This window comes from Chlamydomonas reinhardtii, chromosome 3 (genome assembly GCF_000002595.2).
Source record: "Chlamydomonas reinhardtii strain CC-503 cw92 mt+ chromosome 3, whole genome shotgun sequence".
Taxonomy (NCBI): domain Eukaryota; kingdom Viridiplantae; phylum Chlorophyta; class Chlorophyceae; order Chlamydomonadales; family Chlamydomonadaceae; genus Chlamydomonas; species Chlamydomonas reinhardtii.
In genome coordinates, this window is record NC_057006.1 from 2168590 (window position 1) to 2191477 (window position 22888).

Below are 22888 nucleotides of genomic sequence, written 5' to 3' on the forward strand. Positions count from 1 at the left end.
ACTTCGATGAGGCGCCCCCCACCCTTACTGACATCCCTCGGCTTCCCGCTGTCCCGCATCAGCCCAATCGCATACGATGCCACCGCACCAAGCAAGTTTAATCCACCCCTTAGAGCCACCACCAAACGCGACGAAAGCCTAAAAGTACGGCGCGAGGGTCACAGACGGCGCCACGAGGTCCATAGCCGCCTGGCCAGGCGCGTGCCCCCGCCACGTGTCCGTGCCGCGGCTGGCCCGCCGGCTCTCCGCGCCGCCGCTGCCGGTCCCGCCGCCTCCGCCGCCCACAGTGCCGCCAGTAGACATGAGGAAGCCGCTAGGACCTTGCGACCATTGCGCGGCGTCCGAGCCGCCGCCGCGGCCGCCGCGGCGGCTGGCGTAGGCCATGGCTGGTGGCAGCACACCCATGGACGGCCCGGGTGCCTCCGAGGCGAACGCGGCGAACTGCGCAGCGGCGGCGGCAGTGGCGGCGACGTGCCCGGCAACGCTGCTGTTGCTGGGGCCCTTGACCGCGCCCGGAGCCGACGTGCCCGCTACGCCCGTTGCGCCGGCAGGCGCGGTGCCGGTAGCGGTACTGCTGGCAGTGCTGTTTGCGTTGGCGGCTGCCCAGGCGCGAGCGGAGGGCGCCAGGTCCAGGGATGGGCGCCCGATGTTGGAATTGGCAAGGCGCGCGCCCGCGGGGCCCCACACGCCGCGCGGGGCGGACGACGGTCCTCGAGAGGACCCATCGGCCAGCGCCACGCCTGAAGCGCCACGCGGCGGCCCCGATGCACGGACTGGCGGCGCGGCCACCACCGCTGCGCCTGCCTCCAGCGCCTGCAAGATCGAGGGGTGCATCATGAAGATGGGCCGACTAAACATACGGTAATAACGGTATCCATCCTCACACAGAAGATTGAACGGCATGCAGCGCCAGCACAAACACGTCGGGTCAGATTATCAAAACCTAAGGAACACCGTTGGGGGCTTTGGGGACCCACCTGCGCTGCGGCGACCGCGCGGCTCTTGCACACCGCACAGGTGCACTTCCCGCATGTGGGGCATTGGGCTGGTCCCGTGCAGCCGCCGCCGCCACCTGCAGCGTTTGCTGCCGCTGCCGCCACGCTAGCGCCAGCCGCCACAGCAGTGACAGGCGCCCCAACGCCGCTGCCCGGGCCGGCGTCTCCCGGGCCTGGTGATCGCGACCGCGGCGACACGAGGCCACCGCCGCTTTTGCCAAGCAACCCGCCGCTACCACCACCATAACTAACACCGCTGACGCCTGAGCTCGACGGCGCCCGCGGCGGCGTGCCGCTGCGCGCCAGCAGCGCCGACACGCGGCCCGGCAGCGGCGCCGTCGCCAGTCGCACACTGCGGCCAGACGCACTGGGGACCAGGCCATCAGGCCGGTCCGCCGCCGCCGCGGCGGCGGCGGCGCTCTCCGCCATGCCGCTGACGCTGCTGATCCCCGTGCCCGTGCGGTAGTACGGCGGTGCGTCGCCACGTTCGCAGTCATCGTCATCGCCCCCGCCGCCTCTGACGACGATGCCGGCGCCATCGGCGCCGTCCGCGCCGTCTCCGGTGCTGCGGTTGAGCTCCCGGCTGGGGGCCGCTGCCTGGTCCGCCTGGCTCAACAGGTCCCCAGGAGCTAACTCCGCAGAGTGCACCCGGCGGCGGCTGAGGCTGTTGGCCCGCTCCCTCGCCGCCCGCAGCCGGTCCATAAGATGGCTGCTGTCGGCATCGGCGGCAGCTGCTCCGACGCTGACAGCCGCGATGCCCGGGTTGCCGGCTGCGAGGCTGAACGAGCGAAAGAATCGCACGTGGCCTGACCGGGCGCCGCCTGCGGCGTGGGCAAGCGCCGGCGGCGCGCCGGCTGTAAAAGAGTCGGCGCGGCTGAGAGCGGGTGCTGGTGCCGCCGCCGCCGCCGGATGCCAGGAGGGGGCCGTCGGCTGCTGCCGTCGTGGTGAGGTCAGTGAGGCCTCCGTCACTGTGCGGCGAGGCCCCCCGATACGTGACTGGGACTGCTGACCCGCCGCCAGCGGCGCCCCGATGGTGCCGACGGAGGGCACCCGCGGAGGCCTTGCGTGCTGCGGCGCCGCCGCCGGCGCGGCTCCCACTAGCGGCACGCCGCCGGCGTCTACCACACCAAACGCTCGGCTGGTGTGCGCGATGACAGACAGGCGCTCCTCCGGCTCGCTGCGCTGTGGACTGTCCGGCGCTGTGCTGACCGTCCCTTCCATCCCCGACGTCGACGCCGCCGGTGACATGGCCATGCCCTGCCCCGCCTGTGAACGCTGCGCCTCCGCCGCCGCTGCAGAAGCGGCCACGTCCGCGGCCAGCCCCAGCGCCTCTGGCGTCACCGTCGCCAGCCCCAGCCCCTCTGGCGTCGCCGTTGCCAGCACCAGCGCTTCTGCATCTCCCTCCACTTCCCCCAGGGGTAGCGGCTCCCCTTCAGCCATTGGATTCAACACCCAAGACGGCGGCCCGCCGCGGCGGCTGCCGCTGCCGGCGCTGTCCAGGCGCGCTGCCTCATCGGGGTGGGAGAGGAAAGGTGACCTTTGCGACGGCAGCTGCGGCGACTGCGGCGGCTGCGGTGCCTGCAGAGGCGGCCGAAACTCAGCTCGCGCCTGTTCCACTGTCTCGTCAGCTGCAGCAGCCGAGGCAGTGGCTCCTGACGCGGCTGCTGCCGCCACGCGCGCGCGCGCCGCGTCCGCCGCGCCGTCCTCAGAGAACGACCGTCGCGGCGGGGGCCTGCCGCCCAGAGGGCTACGCGCGTAGCTGTCTGCTGGTCCAGGTCGGCCTGGCCTGGCGCCACCAGCAGCCACGGCGGCTGCACCTCCAGCCCGCGCCGCCGCGCCCGTTTCCGTGTCGCCGCCGGTGGCCTCGCTGCCTAGGAGGTTGTGCGAGTGGTGCTGGCGCGAGCTGATGGCCAGACGCGAGGGCGTCGGCGGCGGCCGCGACGGCTGCAGCAGCGCCGACGACAGCGCTATCTGCATGGGCGACGACGGCAAGCCACCCGGCGGCGGCTGCGATCCTCGCGACGGCGGCGTCGGCGTGCCGCTGGCGTGTGCGCTGCAGGACGTGAAGGACCGCGAGCGGCGGGCGCCGCCATGACCGCGTGCGGCTGCTGTGGATGCTGGAGAGCTAGCGGCCTCGGACTTACCCTGCCACAGCCGCTGCGCCTGCACCGGTGCGTGCACATCCTCCTCGCCCTCGGCCTCGACCGGTGTGGGAAGCTCCACGCTCGACGCCCCCAGACCGCTCCCACTACCCATGCCGCCGCCAAACCCAGTAAGCCCGGGCGCGCCTGCACTGGGCTCCCGCTGCAGCGTTGCGGCGGTGGTGCCGCCCGGCAGCAGCATGCCCAAGCCGACCGACTGGGCCGCCAGGCCGCTGGCGCCGGTGCCGCCACGGCGGAACCCGCCGCCGCCCGGGCCGCCGCCGCCGCCGCCGTAGCGGGGTAGCAGCGCCAGGGAGGGGGCACCGAGCGGGTGGTTGGCGTAGGGCGGGTAGGGCCCTGACAGGGCGGTCGAAGGTGCCCCCAGCGCGTCCTTGGACTGGCGGGCCAACATGATGGACTGCGAGGGTACGGAGGCCGGAAGGGGGCAGCCAGGGTAGTTGGGGTATGCTGGCAGGCAGGTGCTCAGCTAGGGACTTCATCGGGCTCGGGTATGTAACCCCACGCTCACCATGGTGACCAGGCCCCTCTTCTGCGCCCCTGTGGCCCCCAGCTCCAGGGTGGTGCTGATGCCCGCCTCCAGCCAGCTGCTCAGCAGCGCCGGCAGCGAGCCGTCCTCCTCACGAGACTGCGGGAAGGCCGGGGGGTTACACTCATGATTACTCAACAAGTGACGGGAAGGTAAAGGGAAAGGCGCAGGGAGCGCCGAGGGTGGAACTGGGTACGGTTACGGCATACGGTTGTACAGAACCAGTTTGCCGCCGCAGCGGGATCATAAAGACAGCCTTCATGCAGCCGGTCTCGCAGCCAATCAAAGAAGTTTGGCGCAGTAATCCAGTTCTTGGCCACGCAAACGCCCATACAAACAACCGCTGGACGCGGGTGACGGCGGCAGCCGCTACCGGGCCGCTACTGCTGACGAGCTGCTGCTGCTGCGGTCGCCCCCAGGGCCGCACCTGCTCCAGCGCCTCCAGGTTGTCTCGGGCCTGGTCCAGCTGCGCGGGCTGCTTGAGGATGCGGCTCAGCACAGCCACCAGCTCACACCTGGAGGGGGCAGGGCGCGTGCGGCATTGGGCGGCAGCAGTCAAAGGGAGGGGGACACACACATAACCCGTCAACTCCGGCGTCGTCGTCGGGCGGGCTTTCGTTTCGTTTTTTTACCACACACCGCCTATTCGCCCCAGGACTACCGCATGTGCGCGGCGCACCAGGCCGTGTCGCGCTGCGGGATGCCGTCCAGCGCCCGGATGAGGCGGTCCTTGATGTACTGCGAGCGACGAGGGGCAGCGCAGCGCACACATACACACAAACGCGTCACAAGAGTAGCATAAAGGGAGGTCACGTGCGTTGCAGCTGAACAGCCCACATTACCCTCTCATTGTGATGGCGATCAGGCCACACGCAGCCCTAGTCCCACTCCTCACTGCCCCTCCACCACTGCCGCATCACGTGCGCGTGTTCACCGACACCCCCTCCCCCGCCCCACCTGCAACGCGATGCTCTGCAGGCGCGGGTACACGCGCAGCAGCGGCTCCAGGTCCTCCCACGCCAGCTCCCACAGGCGACAGGCGCTGCTGGTGCGCAGCGTCCACGGCCGCACCGCCGCCACGTCCATCACCCCGCGCAGCAGCACGCCCTGCAGGCAGCGCGCGTACTCCAGCGTGTGTTGCGTGTGTGTGTATGTGTGTGCATAGTGTTAGTGTTAGTGTGGACACCTGTCCCAGCGCGCGGTCGCAAGCATGGTACCAAGCGGCGAGCGGGGGCACATATGTTCTTGGGGATTTGATCTGACAGGCGACGCAGCCGCACACGAGCTCAGCTGAATCAACGGCCGCCGCCCCCTCCCCCCCCCCCAATTATGGATGTACTCCCGGCTTCCACGCACGGCTAAGCCCCGCTCCCCTCACCTCGCCCAGCAGGCACGTCATGCCGGTGGTGGGGTGCGCCTCCTGCTCCTTGTGCCGCAGCGCCACCACCGTGCCCCACTCCACCAGCCACAGCCGATCGGCCAGGTGGCCCTGGCGGCACAGGTCGTGGCCTGGCCAGCAGGCGGCGATGGCAAGAGGGGGAGCGAGGGATTGCAGAGTGAGTGGTGAGGGAAGTGAAGCGGAACGCCAGGTGAAGAGGGGTAGGGAGCGGCGAAGGCACCATCTGCCCGAACGGGCTCTGGCTGAGCGGATGGGTGCGGATGGCCTGGAGACGGATGCAAGCGCGCGTGACCCGATACCCCGGCCCGGGCCTTCGCGCAGCTCGCTGGCACAGTGCGACGACCCCCTGGCCACAAGTCAGCAGCCACCCATGCTGCGGTTCAGCCCCCCACGTGTCCAGCCGCAAGGGCTAAGCCGCGCGGGCCCCTCCCTGCCTTGCTTCATGCACGGTTGACTCCCGCTAGTCCGAAAACGCCGCGCGCACCCACCCGGCGGCACGTCCAGCGGTCTGAACATGGTGGCGATGAGGTCGCGCAACTCGTGCTCGGCGGCGGACAGGATGTGCACCTGCACAACAGGGGCGGAGGGGCGGAGGGGCGGGGCTTGTAGATAACAGCCCAAAACTAAACCAACCCAATGCAATCGAGGGCGGAGGGGCGGGGGCCAGGCATGAGGCCAGCAAGGCGATTGGTGGCGCCGCACAGAGACCAGATGGGTAGGAGCTCTGATGCAGCGGTCGCTTGTTGTGGGGGTGTGCCTTGACTGGACTACCCACCACCCCTTGCCGCGCCCTGCTGCAGCCAGGACTGTCCTGCCACGTCCTGCGCGCCCAGCTGTGAGCGCCCGGTGCGCGCCTGCCAGCCCCTGTCCCTTTGGCCGAGGCCACTGTGGTACCCGCGTAGCCATCCGTTTACCAACCCCCGCCGCCCCCCGTCCGCACTACACATTCTGTGATATAAGCATGTGCCTGGACGCCTACCCCTCCCCGATCGCCACCTAATACGGTACCTGCAATACAGTAATCATTCCCATTTGCATGCACGCCTACCCCTGCGGCTGCCCCCCTGCCCCCTCCCCACCTTGTCCACCAGCGGCCGCACCACGTACGCCACCACCTGCCGCCGCAGGGTGGTGGGCAGGCCCTCGATCACACCCGCCTCGAAGCCGAACTCGCCGCGCGCCAACTCGCTGTCAGCAAAGTACACCTGCGGTCAGTGCAGGCGCGGAGGTGGCGGGAGGTGCGGGGGCGGGAGGTGCAAAGGCGCGTGGTGTGTGGGGATAGGTGCAGCAGGCCGGCAGCGGAGGAAGCGAAAGGGCGGGGTGGGGAGTGGGCGGTGGGGTTGCAGACGGGTGCAACGGTGTGCCTCATGGAGCGGCGTTTCGCAACTTGCAAGTGACCGTCCCCACCCAGGGCCTGTCTTCCCCTTTTTTGCGCTTGGGCACGAGTACCCGCCCCTTGACGAATTGGGTCATAACCGTTCGGCTCGGCCCGGATTCCCGACCCCCCCCCCCCCGCCGCTTGGGTCCTCATCCGGTCTTGCATGGGCCGCTACCCCCCTCGCTCCCTCCTCCTTCCCTCCTCACCTGCAGCTCCTTCTTGACGCTGGGCGGCAGGTGGCGCGTGTCGGCCCAGCTGGACACCAGCCCCACCTTCTTGCGGCTCAGGTACAGGTTGCTGGCGTCGCCCGTGGCCTGCAGGCGCGTACAGTTATGCGCGTGTGTGAGGACCGAGGGTGAGGGCAGCGGAATCATGGGCATGATGAGGCGGCGGGGACGAAGCTGAGCCGCCGGTTGGGGCACGAGGCCGGGACAAGCTGAGAAAGCGCTAGACGCGGGATCTAGGGCAGCCCCCCGTCACTCCGATCCCACCTGATCGTTGCAATACCGCCCCTGCGCCCTATGCTCCAGCTGCCCCCACTTGGCCCATGCCTCCCCTACCGCCTCTTCACCTTCACCAACACCAGCCTCCCGCTCCCGCTCGCGTTCCCGCCGCCCCTCCCGCTCTCGCCCTGCACTGCCGTTCTTCGGCGAACGGCAACGCGCAGGACCCATGCACTCATCTCGGACACGCCACTTCCCCGTCCTCGCCGCCGCCCTGCCTCGCCGCCGCGTCGCCTCACCCCTTTCCTGTCCTCACTATTCACCTTAACATTCGTTGGTATGGCGTTAGCCACCCCCCTCCCTGCTACGCCTTCACTTCTAAAACAATCATAAATGTATCCCCTGTTCTCACCTGCATGAGCGCGCGGCCCACCACGCCAACCACCAGACCGTTGAACACCATGCCGTACACGGAGCAGAAGTTGGAAACCACCTGCTCGCCAGCCTGACGCGGAGCCTGGCCGGCGCCCGTGGTGGTCAGCTGCGTGGCGGGCATTGCGTGGAGGGGGGGGTTAACTTTGAACCAATCCCGTAAGGAAACAGTCGCGCTGCAAGGAGAAACTGCAGCCGCATATGCGAGCTGTGGTACATCACCATAGGTAGTCGGGCGGGCTTGGGCAGCGTAGCCGCAGGTGGAAGGAGCAGTCCAGAGCAGCTCCGAAGTCATGTCAGCAGTGCGAGCCGCGCGCGGACCCCGTCGCCCAACTAGTTGCACATCTATACTAACATACTCACCTGTACGCGAACGGAGGAGCGCCAGGTAGAAGCGTCCAACAGCAAAGGCGAAGACGCACATGTAGGAACGTGGCATGGCGGCGAGCGTTAGTAGTAATCGCGGGACACGTAAAGCAATGCAGTACACAAGCTATGGGACCCCACGCGCGGCTCAGAGACAAAGAAAGAGCGAGTGGGGCGGGCGAACGAGCAACGACCAGAGGGGCGGGATGAGTGCGCGGGATGGGGCATGTGGAGGGGGGGGGGCGGGGTACATTAATGATGAATTGAAAAAAGCGAATTTTTAGCCAGGGGGGCGGGCGGGTGTGCAGCCGGGGGTGGCCATGCAAGACGGTGTGATGGGGGAGGGTGAAGGGATGTAAAAGAATGCAAGGCGGGACTTACACACACGCGCGCGCGCGCATCATCGCCTCCGGGTTTCGGACTGGAAACGTCCCCTTCCACGTTATTGCATCCACACACGTGTATGCACCCCATTTGCACATGCACACGCTGCTCTCTCACGCACACGCGCCCCAGGCTTTGCAGCTGACCCACCCACCCACCCACCCACCCACCCATTCACCCACCCACTCACCCACCCGCGCACCCACATCCCCCTCCCCTCTCCACCCACCCACGCACCGCGGTGATGACCCAGTACACTGCATTGTACCACAGCCCCACTGGTTGCAGGTCTTCCCAGCTGCCCCACCACCAGCCCAGGCTGTCCTGCCAGGTGTTCTCGTAGCCGTAGAAGGCCGCCAGCATGATCATGAGGCTGGCGCACATGTTGACCACCACCGCAAACTGCATGTGCGTAAAGGTGCATGAAGGTGCATGAAGGTGTATGAAGGTGTATGAAGGCGCATGAGGGAGGTTGGAGGTGGTAGCGACACCGTGATGACGGGCCAGGCTGCCACCCTACACATGCAAACAAACCGCGAATGCGCAGCCGCCCACAGTCCGCCATCAGCCGCATTGCAATTCCTGACAGGTGCAAACACGTACACACACACACAAACACACACACACACACACCACGTCGCGGGTCGGGCTTTCGTTTCCATTTTAACATACACACACACAGTTCCACACACACACACACACGCCCCCCCCCCTACCTGGAACCCCAGCAGCAGCAGGTACATGGCTGACACCGATACGGTGCGGGTGATGAACGACATGCGGTAGTGCCCCGACAGCGAGTCCTGGTACACAACCTGTGCGCGTGCGTGTGTGTCGGACAACGAACCGGAGGAAGAACCGCCCAAACGCCGGAGTGCGTGCGTGTGTGTGTGTAGGAAAGCACACGGAGTCAAGGGTGCGTTTGTGTGTGTATGTGTGTGCAGCCGGGGCGATTGCTGCGAAGAGGGATGTGACTATCCGGGTGCAAATTATGCCCCCCTAGGTGTGACGAAGCAGGGCGGCGGGGTGTGGCGCCCAACCCCCGTGCGCCCCCACCTTGACTGTGTTGACCAGCCGCAGCATGCGCACCAGCCGCAGCAGGCTCAGCAGGCTCAGCAGCCGCGTCTCGCCGCTCCCACCGCCGCTGGCGATGGTCCCCACCTGCACGCGGGCGGGCAGCAAGTTAACATGTTGGCACATAACCGAGTTCGGTCTCGCGTGCTTCCCTTGGCAACGCTGCAAGGTGCAAGGCGCAGGGGGCCAGGGCTCCTGGGCTAACGGGCTCCTGGGCATGACACGGTGTTACGACGCCCATCAAAATGCCCGTCGGTGACACAAACGGCCCTGGACGTTACCGCGCCCCTCCCGTACCTACTGAGCCGAGCCCCGGATTCCCCGCCCGATCGCCAAGGGCCTCCCGCCCCACCCCATTTTGCCCCCCACACACAAACACGCCGCCCCACCAGCACGAAGAAGGGAATGCTGGCCAGCAGGTCCATCGCGAACTTGCCGTACGCCACATAGGCGTACGTGACCAGCCGCCCGTCCACACACACGGCCCGCTTGGAGCCGTTGCTGAGCACAGCGCCCATGAGGAAGCCCATGAGCCAGTTGGACACGTACACAATGCCTGGGGAGAGCAGGGGATTCCAGGCGAACTAGTTTAGACGACTGCGTTGGGGGGGAGGCGAGTAGCCTATGGCAAGCCAAAAGTATGCGAGGGAGAAAGGGACGGAAGGAAAGGGGCATTGGGGCGACCCGGGCTGGTGCGACTGTGTGTCGCCCCCGTGCCAGGTTCATCCTGCCTCCGCCCTCCGCCAGCCTGCCTACCGCCACCCGGCAGCCCTCCATCCGCCACTACCCTGCAGCCCCATTCGCCCTTCCCGCCTGCATGAGCCCCCAGCCAGGCAGCCACCCGTCCCCCCAGGGCTGGTTTCACGTGCTGGGTCTCGGGGTTCACGGTGCCTTGCAACTACCCAAGCCAACGCGCACAGGCTGGTTCTGGGTCTTGGTTCAATTATGAGGCACTTCAAACTTGCTATTGAACCACTCCGTTCTCCATGAACAGCTAACCCCGTCCCACTAGCCCGCCCGCCACCCACCTCCCGCCAGGTCCGACTGCGTGCACGGCGCCGCCAGGTTGCCGTAATTGCTGTAACAGAAGCCGATGTTGAGGGGGACCCAGAAGGCGGTGAACGTGAGATCGAACACCAACATGGCGGCACGCCACGCCACCGACACGCGCGAGTAGGGGTGCAGCATGGGCAGGCCCAGCAGCGAGCGCCTACACGTGGCAATGGGGCGGTGGGGGAGCGGCGTGGGGTTGGGGTGCGACATGGTGGTGGGGTGGGGCGGTGGGGTGGTGGGGCTTGTGAGGGTTGCTGCTCCTTGCGTAGCTGTAAATGGCTGTAGGCAAAATCGCTGTGAAGGAAAGGGCCTGAGGGTGGCGGTTCTTTGTCAGTGCCCGATGCGAAGCCCGGCTGAGGCAGGGGCGAGAGGACCGAGGCGCGGCAGACGCGGGCCTAGGTGGCCCCCGCTCCCCTGCACTGCCACCACCGCCGCCACTGCCATCGCCACGCGTAACCGTCGTGCACACAGGCTCATTCCTGTATATCTGGTGCCCAATTTACAATCCACCCTACCGCAGCCCCATTTCCCCGCCCCTCTTGCCAACCACAATGCCCTGTGCTTGTGACGCTAGCCCGCACGCCGACCCCACCTGCTGAAGAAGGTCGGCGGGCGGCCCTCCGCCATCTCCTGTGCCTTGTCCATCAGGTGCTGGGGCACGTCGATGTGGCGTGCCAGCAGCCCATACACACCACCCACTGGGAGGACGAGAAGGGGGTCCGTAAGGATTAAACGTGGAGGGAGGTGAAGGCGGCGCGTGAGAGGGGTAGCACTTCAGGCAAGCGGTAAGGCAGAGACGTGAGAGAAGGTCAGGGGCCTTTGAAGTTCAAGGGTCCATCTGATGGTGTGCTTGAGGAGCCCGTCTCGTGCCGTGTGCTCAGCCCCACGCCCCACAACGTCAAACGGCCCCGTAACTTACAGTGCTTGCGCTTCTTGCTGCTTGAGCTTTCACCCGCAGAACTATCAAGGTGGGACAGGTTGTACTGGCTGTAAGACTTCTGGAGGTGCTTCTGCTTCTTCTGGTGCTGGATGCGGCGGAAGGGATTCCGCCGTGGCGCGCCACGTGCCCGTGCGACATTTGCGGCCATGTCCTCCAGTTTGAGGGAGAACTTATTGAGCGCTGCATCAACATGTCCGGGCTCACAGGCGCCCGCAAAAGGCGCCTCGTGCCAGGGTCGCCCTTCCGTGTGCCTGTCATCGTCCTCTCGGCCGTCTCCAGTTGTGTCTACGTGAGGCTCAAAAGATTTCGCATTATTCCTTCCTAATGAGCCCATTCTTGTACAGCTAGGAGGTATCAAACCCTGCCAGTGTCTGGAATTCGGCTCGACCCTGCCGAGCTCTCTTCATACAACCAATTGTCCAAACTCCTTTATCAAATAATCGTCTACCTAAGTAAAAGACAAAGCAGAGTCGAGAGCGTTTGCCGTTCGGTTGTCCTGCATTTAACCCAGGTGCAGGTGAACAATTGTGGCGCAGAAAGTACATCAACTTATAACAGCGCTCACACCAAACACTTGGCCGCGACGGCGATGCCATGTACCCTCCATCGCGTGTCACGAACACCCACGGCTGGCCCTGGGACCCAGCCTGGGACCCCCCCCCCACCCCCACCCCACCCACCTTGCTCCCGGTGCTTCCTGGTGCTTCGGACACGAAAGTGGTCATGACCACTTTATATTTCTCAACCGTGCTTCGGTAAACATCTCGCCTTGCCCCTGGGCGCGGAGGTCTGCAAGGGTTTCGATGGCATGTTCGTCGCACCAACGAGACATGACGAGGCCTGGGTTTGCTATCCATGACCGCTTCCCCTGGCTTCAATGCCTGTCACTTCGTGCCGTTGGGTAGCCACTGGTCAGCGCTTGCAGCATTTCTTTATGCAGCATGGCCCATTTGGGTCCCCTGCTGTCCTGCAATCAGTTTCCCCCTGTTTCCCCAAGGTCATTTAGGTCAGGGCCAAGGTCAGGACCCCATAATGCCTGTGAAATCCACCATCAGGGCCCCCTACACCGCCAATGTATTGACCGTCAAGGTCCTTGTAGCCGCAGGGACACTGCACCACAGCTGCGGTGACCCCAGATTCCCATACACCGCCTCCGCGGCCAGCCTATCCTCGCTCGTTTGCGTCGTTCACTGCTGGTTGCGAATGCCAACTGCCCCTGCAGGCCAGGGACAGGACGTGTGCGGCCCCAGCTCACCGACGTAGTGGCGTCCATGGCCGCGCCCGCCGTCAGGAGCAGCTTCTTCAGCTCCTGCAGCCCCGCGCACGCAGCCCAGATCAGCAGCGTCTGGCCTTGTGAGTTACTCGCCTCCTTAATGCTGGGCTTGGGCTATTTCAGCTTTCCCCCGGGTTTCATTTCACTCAACATTTCTCTGTCCGAACCAGGGACAAGTGACTTACATGTCCGCGAGCTATTCACCTTCTTGTGGTCTCGGGGTTGACCGGGGGCCTCACCCCTCGCTGAACTGCTTCAATAATTGAGGCAAACATGACACACGCAAACTGCGTACCACACCGGCCTGTAGCTATCCCAGTGAACCTTGCCCGCTTTGTTAGGGGTGTGGCTGTGTGTGCGGCTGAACGGACCCGACGGAATGAGCAGCGGCATATTGTTGGCCTCGACGATGCGGGCGTACGGCTGCATCCGCTTCATGGCAAACCATGGCCCTGCGCCACAGTGTGAAACCATGTGCGCCCAGAGGCAGCTTATGGAACAGGGGCAGCCCCATGCGGCTATCTGAGTTTACACGCAGCTCAACACGCGGCTTCCCAAATGGCACGCGCGCGGCTATGCACTCCCACTCGCGCGCCGCACGAACCGCTAGCCTCCGCCGCGCTCCACCGTGCCCTGCCGCAGCTTCCCATACGCGTGCGCGCTGAACTGCTCATTCCCATTCGCGCGCCCGCCGACTAGCGCCAACTGCCCGTGTGCGTCACTACAGTCAGGTAGCTTCCGAGCCGGGCAACCGTACAACTACCTGCTCACACTCGCGCAGCTGCCGACTCTTGAGTCAACTCATGTACGGGGGGTGGGGTGCCGTACACGAGTTAGTTGGGGGTTTGTCGGAGCTGTCCTAGAATCTACATTATACTTTTTTCCGTTGACGTAGGTTGATCCCGTCGGATCGGAACCTTCGGCCTCAGACGGAGGACGTGGCGTGGCGGCACAGCCCACTTTTCCCTTGCAAGGGAGAGCCACCTTTTCTTGTTCGTTGACGTAGGGGGCTAGATGGGTTGATCCCGTCTCAGCGCGTGCCCCAATACACCGTCCTGTGTGGTCGTCAGTCCTAGGCGCAAACTCAACACATTGCTTCGGAGTGTGGGGACGCGGCGTTGGCGAGAGCCACGAATGGCCTAATACCGTGGGGGTTGTAGATACCAGCCCAAACTCAATGCAGTAGAGCGAGGTGGAGAGCGTGGCCTGTGCTTGACAACGGAGTGGTACGCGACAATAGTCCCCAGTTCCGAAATGCAGCGAGTTCCCAGTTTCCCAGCAAACCATGCCGCAAACCGGTGTAAAGAAGGCGATGAGCTCTTCGGTCTGGCGCATGTGTGCATGTCGCACCCGTTGTTGTTGTGTTACAATTCTATCAGCACTGCGGATTGACTACCAATCCGGTCACATCCATCCAGAGCATCTGTAGCTACAATGCCAGCAGCAGTGGTGATGCGTGTACTTTGCACGTGCGGCGTGCGGCGCGGCACCTTTCGCAACTACCAACACTTTAACTGACACACGGGGGTCACAAACGGGCTTTCGCGCAACTGTCAACGTACAGGGGCGGCACGTGGCGTGGTGGTTGGCGCGCAGCGCGACTGGGAGCTGGCAGTTGTGAGGGGCGCGTGTGGGAAGCTGCTGTGGAGTACGGCGGAGCTCGGCGGGGTGTGGTGGTTGGTGCGCAGCGCGAGTGGGAGTGCAGAGTTGGGCAGCGAGGCGTGTGGGAAGCTGCTGTGGAGTACGGCGGAGCTCGGCGGAGGTTGGCGGTTGGCGCGGCGCGTGAGTGGGAGTGCATAATCGTGCGCGAGGCCGTCTGGGAAGCTGCGTGTGTGAGCTGCGTGTAAACTCAGAGACAAGCATGGGGCTGACCCCTGTCCATAGGCTGCCTCTGAGCGCACGCACATGGTTTCACACGGCTGACGAAAGGACAGTCGCTGGGGCGGCGGCAGGGGGCTGAAGAGAAGCATCGGAGCGCGAAGGGACTCGCTGGAGTGCACAAGAGTCCCATGGGGGGACGCGCGGGCGGGGCGCAGGGGACATCGGCGGAAAACTGGCGGAAATTCGATGGAAATTCCGCCGAAACTCGTTCACTAGGGTGGTGGTGCATCACACAATCCCAACACATGATGGCAGCACACAATCCCAACACACGATGCCGCCCATGCTGTAATGTATCTCATCCTGCAGAGGTTAAGCAAACAACTGTTATTCTAGCACTCAAAACTATGGTGCCCACATTGTACTGTCCGTAACTGCACAACATCATGTGAAGTCCCTTGTGGGAAAAGCGGGCTGCGCCCCATCATGTCTACCGTCTGAGCTACAGGTTATCAAACTTCATCTCCTAGACGTAGCCGGGGTGGGTTTGAGCAGGCACTACACGCCGCGTGTCCATTCAGTCAGTCCAGGAACCAAAACATAACATGTCAGAGCAGCCTCACTACTCACTACTCCTGCAGTCATGCTGCTTCCCATCGCATGCTTGGCTCGCCCGCAGACCGACAGCTAGGACGCCGGCAAGCAGCTACTAGGCCGACGCGCCGCCGCCGCTTCTGGCGCAGCTCCATGCTCTCCACCTCCACGTGGCTCCTGGGCTCCGTAGGTCCGCACAGTTGTCGCCAGGCCCCAGGCATTCCTGCCACCCGCATCACTGCGCGCAAGGAAGATCAAGGAAATACGTGATGCAGACGCAAGACCGCACATAGGGGCGATATGGAATCCTGGTCAGTTGGGTACTTCCCAACTTAAACCCTCGGGAAACAGTGCTATGTAGGTTCACTGCCAGCTGAAATTTGGCAGTGACTTCAAGCCAATCACAAAGGCATTGTGACAGTTGGCTGGCAGCGAGGGGGCCAATGCGCGTTATTACATCATGTATGCAGTCGAAACCTATTATACTTTCCAGTTTGTGAGATGGGCACGGTGCGCCCAAGAGTAAGAACGCCCAATCTTGGGTGTCGCCCCAGCTCTGAATCGGCCGTGAACCCCGTAACCATGTCCCAGTTCGAGCTAGATTGCATCCTCACTTACACCCCAACCCCTTCGCCTGTGTTCGCCATACCTTGGCGTAAATGGGCTGGTGCTTGCCCTTGTCGGGGCCGCTCGGCACGTAGGAGCTCGGCACGTTGGCGCTGCGCAGGGCAGCAGGGCATGCAATCAAGTGAAAAGGCTGTGCGTGGGTGGGGTAGTTTACTCCAAACCCAAGAAAAACACCAGAGACCAAACCCGAACCGCCAAACCCAATTCGGAGGAGGGGTGTGCGTTCACCGCGCAAGGGCCGGCGTAAGGACACAGCTTAGTCCAGCCTCGGTAACAGCTGGGACGGGTTGGGACGGGCCGGGTTGGGACTGCCATTCCTTCGGGACTTCGGTTACGCATCGCACTCCATATTCAGCTTAGTCGGGCGCCCCCCCCCCCCAAAACGCCCCCGCCCCCGCCCCACCTGTCGCGGCCGTCCATTAGCTCGCACGTGACGACCACCACGTGCTGGGCCGTGGGCTGGGGGTATGCTCCCGGCATCTCGACCTGGAAGTCCTTGAGCATGTCCGCGGCCTTGACCATGGCCTTCGCCTCGTCGGATGCGGGGGGGATATCCCTGCCGGTGTCGGTGTAATCCTCCAGACACGCCTCCAGTTGAGATGTGATATCCGCCATGGCCTCATCAATGCTGGACGCCATGACGCACGCCCCGCCGACGTCGGGCACCCAAATCTCGTTCCACTCGGGCCCGAACACGAAGTGCACGCCGACAAAGGACACCTTCATTCCTGTCTGCGTCACAGGTTGATAAATCAGATAAAGTTACTAGCAATGTCAGGATAGCGATGTCAGGACCGTTTCGCGCGGACCTGCTGACGAAGCGAAGCGCCCAAACGGCCCGAGTGGGCTGCTGACGAAGCCAAGCGTCCGAACGGCCCAAGCGGGCCTGCGAACGACCCGCTACTGCTGCTGCTGCTGCTGGGCCTGGTTCTGGCGGGAGCAGGGCCCTGTGGCTTTGCACGTCACAATTTGCGAGGCCACACCCCGCAAATGCTTCAGGACGTAAGGCGGTACTGGCTTGCCAGGTCCGTGGTCAGTACACAAGTAATGTTTGCACGTTCGTTCGCCGTAAATGGCATGCCCGTTTTTGCGATAGCCAAGAAGCTCCAGGCCTTGGTCCTCGGCAAATGATTTGCAATTATCCCAGTCCATACAGGTATGCGAAAGTGAACGTGCACGTCCTACTATTTGACTCAAATTCCACAGATGCAAGCCGACCTGGAGGTTTCTGGATTTGCCAGGGATGGGACCCCGGAAGTTTGCGCAATCCTCCTGCCAACCTTCCGGCCCATTCGCTGGAAGGTTGCATAGCTAACCCAGCCAACGTCCAGCCGACCCCAAACCTCCAAACCTCCAGCGAGCGAACACTATCCGAGGTGCTCGCCAAACTCGCGACCGCGCGCTCCGCAACTATGGAGCGAGCACGCCAAGGTATCTTTCCTTTGCTTATTGTAGCATTTAGTATAATCCACCTGCGCTCAATGTGCGTTCTCCGTGCAGTCATCGCGCATCGGCCCGGCCGCGGCGCCAGCAAGGAGCCTTCACGCAGCCAACGTACCAGGTGTGATTGCACTGGGGTCATCGCCATGCTGGTACTCCCTGAACTATCGCATCCTGTCGCGGGCCCGGCTGTCTCTTTGCACCGCACCCGACACAGCGCTGCCGGATCCCACGCTGCCGCGCGGGCTCGGTGCCCCCGAAGCGCCCGCGGGAGACGCCCCCCTCCGGGCTTTTGCTGCTATTGCAGACGCGTTAAGCAGCCCGCCTCCGCACACAGTCGCTCATGTTCGCGCTATGGGCGAAGCAGCCACGCAGCCACGCGCCCCAGCTGGTGCACTTCTGCGACAGGCCGCTCCCCCAGCTCTGGGCCCCTGATCCCCGTGCCACGTTGCTGCGCTTAGGAGCGCCGCGACTGCTCTTCGGGCAGGCGCAGCATCTCGTGACGGACCTGGTGATCTACGAGTCGCAGCAACAGCTGCCGCAGCCAGGGTTTCAGCGTAACCCGCCTGCGCTGCTGGTGGATGTGCGACGCAGCCTCAAGGAGCGGATGCAGCGGCCCCCAGAGGACGCAAAGGCCTGCTCGAACGGCACATTCATTGCGTTCTTTGTGACAGCTGGTCACAAAACCGCCGCCAAGCAGCTGGCTGGTGGTGGCTTGGCGCGTGCGCTCTTCTACTCGGACGAGTGGCGCTGTGGTGAGGGTGGTCAAGACCGCGTTCGGGGGCACCTCTGTTAGGTCATTAGGTGAAGAGGAAGGAAGGGGCAGCAATCGCGCATGGGGTTGGGAGTGTCACGGCTCCTCGTAAGCATCACGGGGTACTGCGGGGTTAGGGTGCGTGGGTGTTGCTTCGGCGTTGCTCACACGCGCCCGCGTGCCTTGACTAGGTTAAGGATAAGGATAAGTGTTCGTACCCTTTGCCTGGGTATGTAAGAGCACATTGACCAACCAATGCGTGCATTCCGCTGCGGAGCCCCCTGGCTTTTGGTTTCTGGTATGAACTACCCTGCCCCCTTTACCCTGTCGACAGGCCCATGTTCGTGCCGCCGACGCCATGGCCACCCTACGTGTCAAGAGTGAACCTGGAGCCGGAGCTGCTGGACTGGTATGCGGACTTCTTCGACTTCTGCGGGCTCCCCCAGTACCCCACACGCGACTCGCTGTTTCTGCCTGACGTGGTGCTGAGCGACACTACCAGCGGCGCGCCGGCTTCCGCATCAAGGACACGCTGGTGCATGTGCAGGTAGGATCGGCGCCGGTCGGGCAGCAGGAGGCTGTTCGCGCTCTGCAGGCTGCCACGCTGCGCCTCTACTCCATGCTTCCTTTCTCATACATTGACGCACCCGTCTCGTGTTGCTGTTGCCTTGCGCAAGTTCTGGAGAGTGCTGCCGACCTGGGAGCGCCGCGGCTGACGTGCAGCTGCCGTAACTTGAGCGACCTCGCCTCAATTGCGCACGGGTGCCTGCACACGCAGTGCGCCCAGCTTGTCACGCTGCCGCAGCCGGGGCCAGCCCCGCCAGTGCACGTGCTCATGCCGCGTGGCTCGCAGACGCCCCGGAGCGCCATCCTACCCGGCGACTACTTCTGGCTGCAGGACCACACCTTTGTGGCCTGCGCGGCCCAGACAAGCAGCATTCGCTGCACCCGCAGCGGCTGCGGGGCGGAGTGCCAGCACGTCAAGCAGGTGGAGGAGGTCTTCGGGAAGCAGCTGCCGCCGGCAGCCCTCGGCTCCCGCCACAAGCCGCCAAATGAGGAGCCCGGGCCTGCAAGTGAACAGGCTGGCGTGATAGCGGTAGCAGCGGCAACAGCGGCAGCCGAACCGCCGGCGGAGGTGGCATCGCCGCCGCCGCCGTCCGTGCGGTACCCCTTCCCATGTGGCGCCGGCACAGCTGATGCCATGGCCGCTGGGGAGGTGGGTGTGGCGTCCGCGAGGTTGCGGGCCATGGAACTCCAGGCGTCTGCTGCCCGCGGTAGTAGCAGTGATGGCGGCAGCTGTAGCAGCGTCGGTGGCAGTGGCGGTGGCGGCCGCAGCTTTTGGGGGCTGGTGGGTCAACAGTTGACCTGGTGCCGCCACTACCAGCCGGGGGCTGCTGCGCGTATGGCTGTGCCTACTCGCCGCGGCTATTTCGCAGCAGGCCTGTCACTGCGTACGGCTCAGACACGATTGGCCCGCTGCGGGCGCAGCTCTACCAGCTCACTTCGGGCCGTGGCCGTGAGAGCTGTAAGCTGTCATATGGCGGAGCAGCGGACGGCTTGTCTCGCTACAGCAGCCGCTCCTTCTTCAGCCTGCGCCACATACAAGGGTATGCAGCATTCCTCCTGCGCTGTGTAGTGCCGAGCCTGGGGCTTACAATGAGAGACGCCTGAGTCTCGCAAGTACGCGGTGGTCTGGTCGCGTACCGGTAGGGTTTGCTGTCCAACCCTAGGGCTTTACATCTGGTAACTGCCCGGGACATAGCACTGACGCTGTGTGCAACTACCTGAGTTGCTAGTGAGGCATCTGTCTGCGTCCTCTCTATCGGGTCTTACTGTAATTACTGTCAACCTGGCGTCAACTTGCGGTAATGCTCTTTTACGCTCACCGTTACCGGCAGGAACATTCCTACCAAGGGTCCTGCACAACCCTAGTAACCGTCCTGACACACGGGGACTATTTTGCTGTCCCTGGACGCCAAACCCGGTAGTTCTCACTACCTCCCTTAATCAGGAATAGCACATCACGCTGCGGCATCAATGTGCTCAATGTGAAGGCGCAGCATGACCTCGCCAGCGCGACGCTCCCCCCTGACCCAGACCGGCCCTCTCAGTTTTCGGAGACGCTTTTCGGCTCGCATGGCATCAGTTCGAGGCTCGGCTGGACCGCTGCCACGTCGTCACCTGCCCCATCTGCCAGCTGTCCCCGCGCAAGCTGATATGCGACGGGACGGCCGTCACCTACCAGATCGTCCACTATTGCGGCGTGGCGCTCACCACCCTGGCGCCGGTTGCCGCCAGCAGCAGCGAGGGTGTCGGCGGCAGCAGCCGCAGCAATGGCAGTGGCGGCGGCGCCGGCGCCGTGAGCACACCCGCGCAGACGGCAGCTGGTGCCCGACGGAGGAGGGCCGTGCCGTGCTGAGTGACGTCACACGCTGCTGGGCAGCGGCAAGGGCGTGTATGGTCGCGCGGTGGCTGGGTGGATAGCAGCGCCCGACATGGCCGCCTTTTCTAATCACCTGCATGCGGACTGCCGGGAGGTGACTACGGGCATCTTGGGCGTGCTCCTCGCTGTCACGGCAAGTGGTGGCAGCGAGCCTGGATCGCCCGCGCGCATGGCCTTGGTCGGACTGGTAGACTGCCTGGGCAGCACGGCACCCGCGTGTGCGTACCTGCCCGCGGCGTGTCTGCATGTCGCGGGCGTGTGGCTGGCGATGCACCACCCTGAGCTGCGGCAGCTGCAGCAGGAGGAGAAGCAACAGGAGCAACAGCAGCCATGGAACGACGGGGTAGCCCTCTGTTCACTTGCGGCGCTACTAAAGTCCCGTGCGCCGGTCCTAGCCGCTGCTTGTAAGCCATTGCGTACTGCGCAATCCGCCAGCCGCCGGGCACCCTGCTTCCAGTGGCCGCCTTTGTAGCGCGCCTGAGCTGCCTGTCGGAGAAGTGCAAGGGCTTTGGCGGCGGGCCGCAGCTTGCTTCGTGCGGAGCAGCATCCGCCGACACGGACGAGTGCCTGCGCCTGGTGGCCTATCCTGCGTCCACCAGCTGTACGCCACGGGCTTGTGGGGGTAAGAATTGTACATTGTGATACACGTAGATTATGTGAAGCAGGATGTGAAGGTACTTTACAGGGATGTGAAGGTGTTGGGGGGGGGGGGGGTTGCTTGGTGATTATATAAACGCAGAGCTCGTCTCTTAAAGCTTTGAAGCAGGATAGGGCTATTTCAGCCGTTTCCTGAGCACTAGCCTGGGCCCGGAAAGCTCAGATTTTAGCTTATTTCTGGGGGGCTTGCACCCCCAAAAGCCACGTCGAGTGTCTGCAAAGCTTGCACGTTGCTATGCACACGGTTAACACGTCATGGTACCTGTTATTGACGAGTGTTGCGGAACTAATGCGTACGTAGACCAGAGCGGAAGGCGGAGTGGGCTTGCAGGCGGCACGAGAGTAGGCAGTCAGTAGCGCAAGTTGCGAATTCCCATGTTACCTCGTAACCGACGGTAACCGCTGTGGACGGTCGCGCCCATGGCTGGCTGACGGAAGCTGGCTGCTGTATTGGGATGGCTGGGCTGGACGACGCCGGCCGGGCTGGCGTTGGGGCTACCAGAAAGGATGCGCCCGAAACCAACCTGGAGAACACCAGCGCCACCGGTGCCCAGCACGACATGTAAGGGAGGGAGGGAGGGACAGGAGGCGTGATGCACTGCAGCGTATGTAGAAGCTATGGCGCTAGGCGTGAGGCAAGCAACGTCAACCCCAAAGCAACCGCGAGGACATGGTGCGCAAGCCGGGCTGCGGGCTGAAGTGAGACCAGCACGGGGACGACGGCGCTGGGCGCGAACAGGTTGGCCCTGGGCATGCGCCGGCTCGCACCATGGCCGCGACAGCGTGTAGCGCGCACGACCGTCAGGCACGCAGGGACATACAGGCGTATCAAAGTTTTCGCCGTATGCACACGCCTGAGGGTGGTTGAGGATCGATTGTGTCGGTGGTTGACTGGTTGAGGATCGATTGTTACCCTTCCAACGCTGGTGTGGGGACCGAGATGCTGGATGTGTGTCCTAGCACGGCAGACACGGACTGTTAGCTGGTCTCAGATAACGTTGAGTGTGCGAAAGCATAGGCTGTATCGAGATGTATTGAGGCTCATCGAAATGCGGAAGCGTCAGCTAGAATGCTGTAACGGGGAGCGAGCCTGGCACGTATTCCGCCGAAGCGTGTCAACCACCGACACGGTCCACACGACCCCTAGCCTTCAGGGAATCATTGAGGAGCGAGGAGGAGAGGGAAGACACAGGGTGACAGGGATAGCCGGAATCGAGACGGGAACGCAGAGGTTCAGGGCTCGAGACTGCAGGGGCCTGAAGCCTGCACCGAGATAAGAGGGAGGGGCCTCACGCTGCCGGTATCAGTCTTAGGCGCTCAGGAGGCACGGCGCGCTCGGCGCAGAGGGAAGAGACACGAGGGGACAGAGCAGGCTGTACTCGTGTGTTACAAGTGCCCAATCAGGAGTATCAGGGGGGCCTTGGGGCAGTGGTCCGTATCGAGAGTCACAGAGGAGAGATAGCGAGCCAGAGGCTTAGCACAGGTCTTGATGCCCGAGTTGGTCTTACCGCCTGGACCCCGCCTTTTATACTGAAGCCTGCATCGTACAGTGCTCCCCAGTGCCAAAAGCGCACACGTCCCTGCACACTTTACTACGCTTTACTCCATACTCCATCAGGTTGGTAACACCTCCGGCCAGAACGCGCTAACCCAGCGCACCCTCAGCCCAGCAATCCGAACGGTACAGCTTACAGCTTCCTGGCGGTATCAGACCTGCTCACGTCCGCGGTTACCGTCTCTCGGAGGTAATGTGGCCGCGCACTACGTACGCCGCTCACCCTCTTCTCATGCTGCTTGCGTGGCGCGACATCAATGTCGGGTGGCGTCCGTGCATTCGGTTTCGCAATTTAGCGCATGTCCGTATACACCTTCCCCCGGCTCCGGCAGCTATGGGGACCGAGGGCGGGGCCTAGGCCCGTGTAGGTGCAAAGCACGCGGCACCTCCTGTCGGCGCAGGTACACGTTTTGTACCCACCCTCGCCAGCCGCGCAGCCCGCTACAATATGGCAGCAAGCTAGCAAAAAGAGCCAGGATGAGGGGCAATGGCGGGAAACGGTGGAAAGCACGGACGGACATGAAGCATGCGGCGCGGGGGTTGCCGCTGCGGGGGAATCAGCACACAACAGC

At 63.9% G+C, this 22888-nt stretch overlaps 5 protein-coding genes across 6 annotated transcripts; 3 read left to right on the plus strand and 2 right to left on the minus strand.

Annotated features, from left to right (window-relative positions):
* Positions 1-20: 20 nt before the first annotated feature.
* CHLRE_03g157400v5 (uncharacterized protein) lies at positions 21-11686 on the minus strand. The gene is made up of 18 exons (XM_043060624.1): positions 11132-11686; positions 10805-10910; positions 10188-10369; positions 9549-9715; positions 9142-9246; positions 8802-8900; positions 8323-8487; positions 7316-7444; positions 6667-6774; positions 6162-6287; positions 5571-5649; positions 5062-5192; positions 4641-4790; positions 4363-4421; positions 4111-4198; positions 3666-3782; positions 978-3554; positions 21-813 (listed from the first exon to the last, which is right to left on the minus strand). The coding sequence occupies exons 1-18, from the start codon at positions 11298-11300 to the stop codon at positions 139-141; spliced, it is 5232 nt and encodes a 1743-aa protein (XP_042925753.1). The 5' UTR covers positions 11301-11686; the 3' UTR covers positions 21-138.
* Positions 11687-12056: 370 nt separating this feature from the next.
* Positions 12057-14284, plus strand: CHLRE_03g157426v5 (uncharacterized protein). The gene is made up of 3 exons (XM_043060625.1): positions 12057-12505; positions 12964-13156; positions 13321-14284. The coding sequence occupies exons 1-2, from the start codon at positions 12424-12426 to the stop codon at positions 13122-13124; spliced, it is 243 nt and encodes an 80-aa protein (XP_042925754.1). The 5' UTR covers positions 12057-12423; the 3' UTR covers positions 13125-13156; positions 13321-14284.
* Positions 14285-14411: 127 nt separating this feature from the next.
* Positions 14412-16686, minus strand: CHLRE_03g157450v5 (uncharacterized protein). Of its 2 annotated transcripts, none has more exons than XM_043060626.1 (4): positions 16277-16686; positions 15871-16199; positions 15490-15559; positions 14412-15078 (listed from the first exon to the last, which is right to left on the minus strand). In XM_043060626.1, the coding sequence occupies exons 2-4, from the start codon at positions 16191-16193 to the stop codon at positions 15076-15078; spliced, it is 396 nt and encodes a 131-aa protein (XP_042925756.1). In that variant the 5' UTR covers positions 16194-16199; positions 16277-16686; the 3' UTR covers positions 14412-15075. The 2 variants fall into 2 exon arrangements, with proteins under 2 accessions (XP_042925756.1, XP_042925755.1); XM_043060627.1 differs by having other exon boundaries at positions 15871-16195; positions 16277-16657.
* Positions 16687-16786: 100 nt separating this feature from the next.
* CHLRE_03g157475v5 (uncharacterized protein) lies at positions 16787-19511 on the plus strand. Its single transcript, XM_043060628.1, has 6 exons — positions 16787-16898; positions 16968-17028; positions 17215-17662; positions 17996-18001; positions 18164-18208; positions 18339-19511. The coding sequence occupies exons 3-6, from the start codon at positions 17251-17253 to the stop codon at positions 19295-19297; spliced, it is 1422 nt and encodes a 473-aa protein (XP_042925757.1). The 5' UTR covers positions 16787-16898; positions 16968-17028; positions 17215-17250; the 3' UTR covers positions 19298-19511.
* Positions 19512-19576: 65 nt separating this feature from the next.
* CHLRE_03g157501v5 (uncharacterized protein) lies at positions 19577-22268 on the plus strand. Its single transcript, XM_043060629.1, has 2 exons — positions 19577-19702; positions 19773-22268. Exons 1-2 carry the CDS (start codon positions 19699-19701, stop codon positions 20078-20080), a joined length of 312 nt encoding a protein of 103 aa, XP_042925758.1. The 5' UTR covers positions 19577-19698; the 3' UTR covers positions 20081-22268.
* Positions 22269-22888: the final 620 nt, after the last annotated feature.

What these genes read in the sequence shown, in the direction of transcription:
- CHLRE_03g157426v5 (XM_043060625.1), top strand. Translation starts at nt 12,424, where the DNA reads ATGGCCGCGCCCGCCGTCAGGAGCAGCTTCTTCAGCTCCTGCAGCCCC. An exon ending in GATCAGCAGCGTCTGGCCTT is followed by an intron (nt 12,506 to 12,963) that starts GTGAGTTACTCG and finishes GTTTACACGCAG; the next exon opens with CTCAACACGCGGCTTCCCAA.
- CHLRE_03g157450v5 (XM_043060626.1), bottom strand. Translation starts at nt 16,193, where the DNA reads ATGAAGGTGTCCTTTGTCGGCGTGCACTTCGTGTTCGGGCCCGAGTGG. An exon ending in CTAATGGACGGCCGCGACAG is followed by an intron (nt 15,560 to 15,870) that starts GTGGGGCGGGGG and finishes TGCCCTGCGCAG; the next exon opens with CGCCAACGTGCCGAGCTCCT.
- CHLRE_03g157400v5 (XM_043060624.1), bottom strand. Translation starts at nt 11,300, where the DNA reads ATGGCCGCAAATGTCGCACGGGCACGTGGCGCGCCACGGCGGAATCCC. An exon ending in CCGCAGCGCGACACGGCCTG is followed by an intron (nt 4,199 to 4,362) that starts GTGCGCCGCGCA and finishes TGCCCCCTCCAG; the next exon opens with GTGTGAGCTGGTGGCTGTGC. An exon ending in GCGCGGTCGCCGCAGCGCAG is followed by an intron (nt 814 to 977) that starts GTGGGTCCCCAA and finishes TCGATCTTGCAG; the next exon opens with GCGCTGGAGGCAGGCGCAGC.
- CHLRE_03g157475v5 (XM_043060628.1), top strand. Translation starts at nt 17,251, where the DNA reads ATGTTCGCGCTATGGGCGAAGCAGCCACGCAGCCACGCGCCCCAGCTG. An exon ending in ACACGCTGGTGCATGTGCAG is followed by an intron (nt 18,209 to 18,338) that starts GTAGGATCGGCG and finishes GCCTTGCGCAAG; the next exon opens with TTCTGGAGAGTGCTGCCGAC.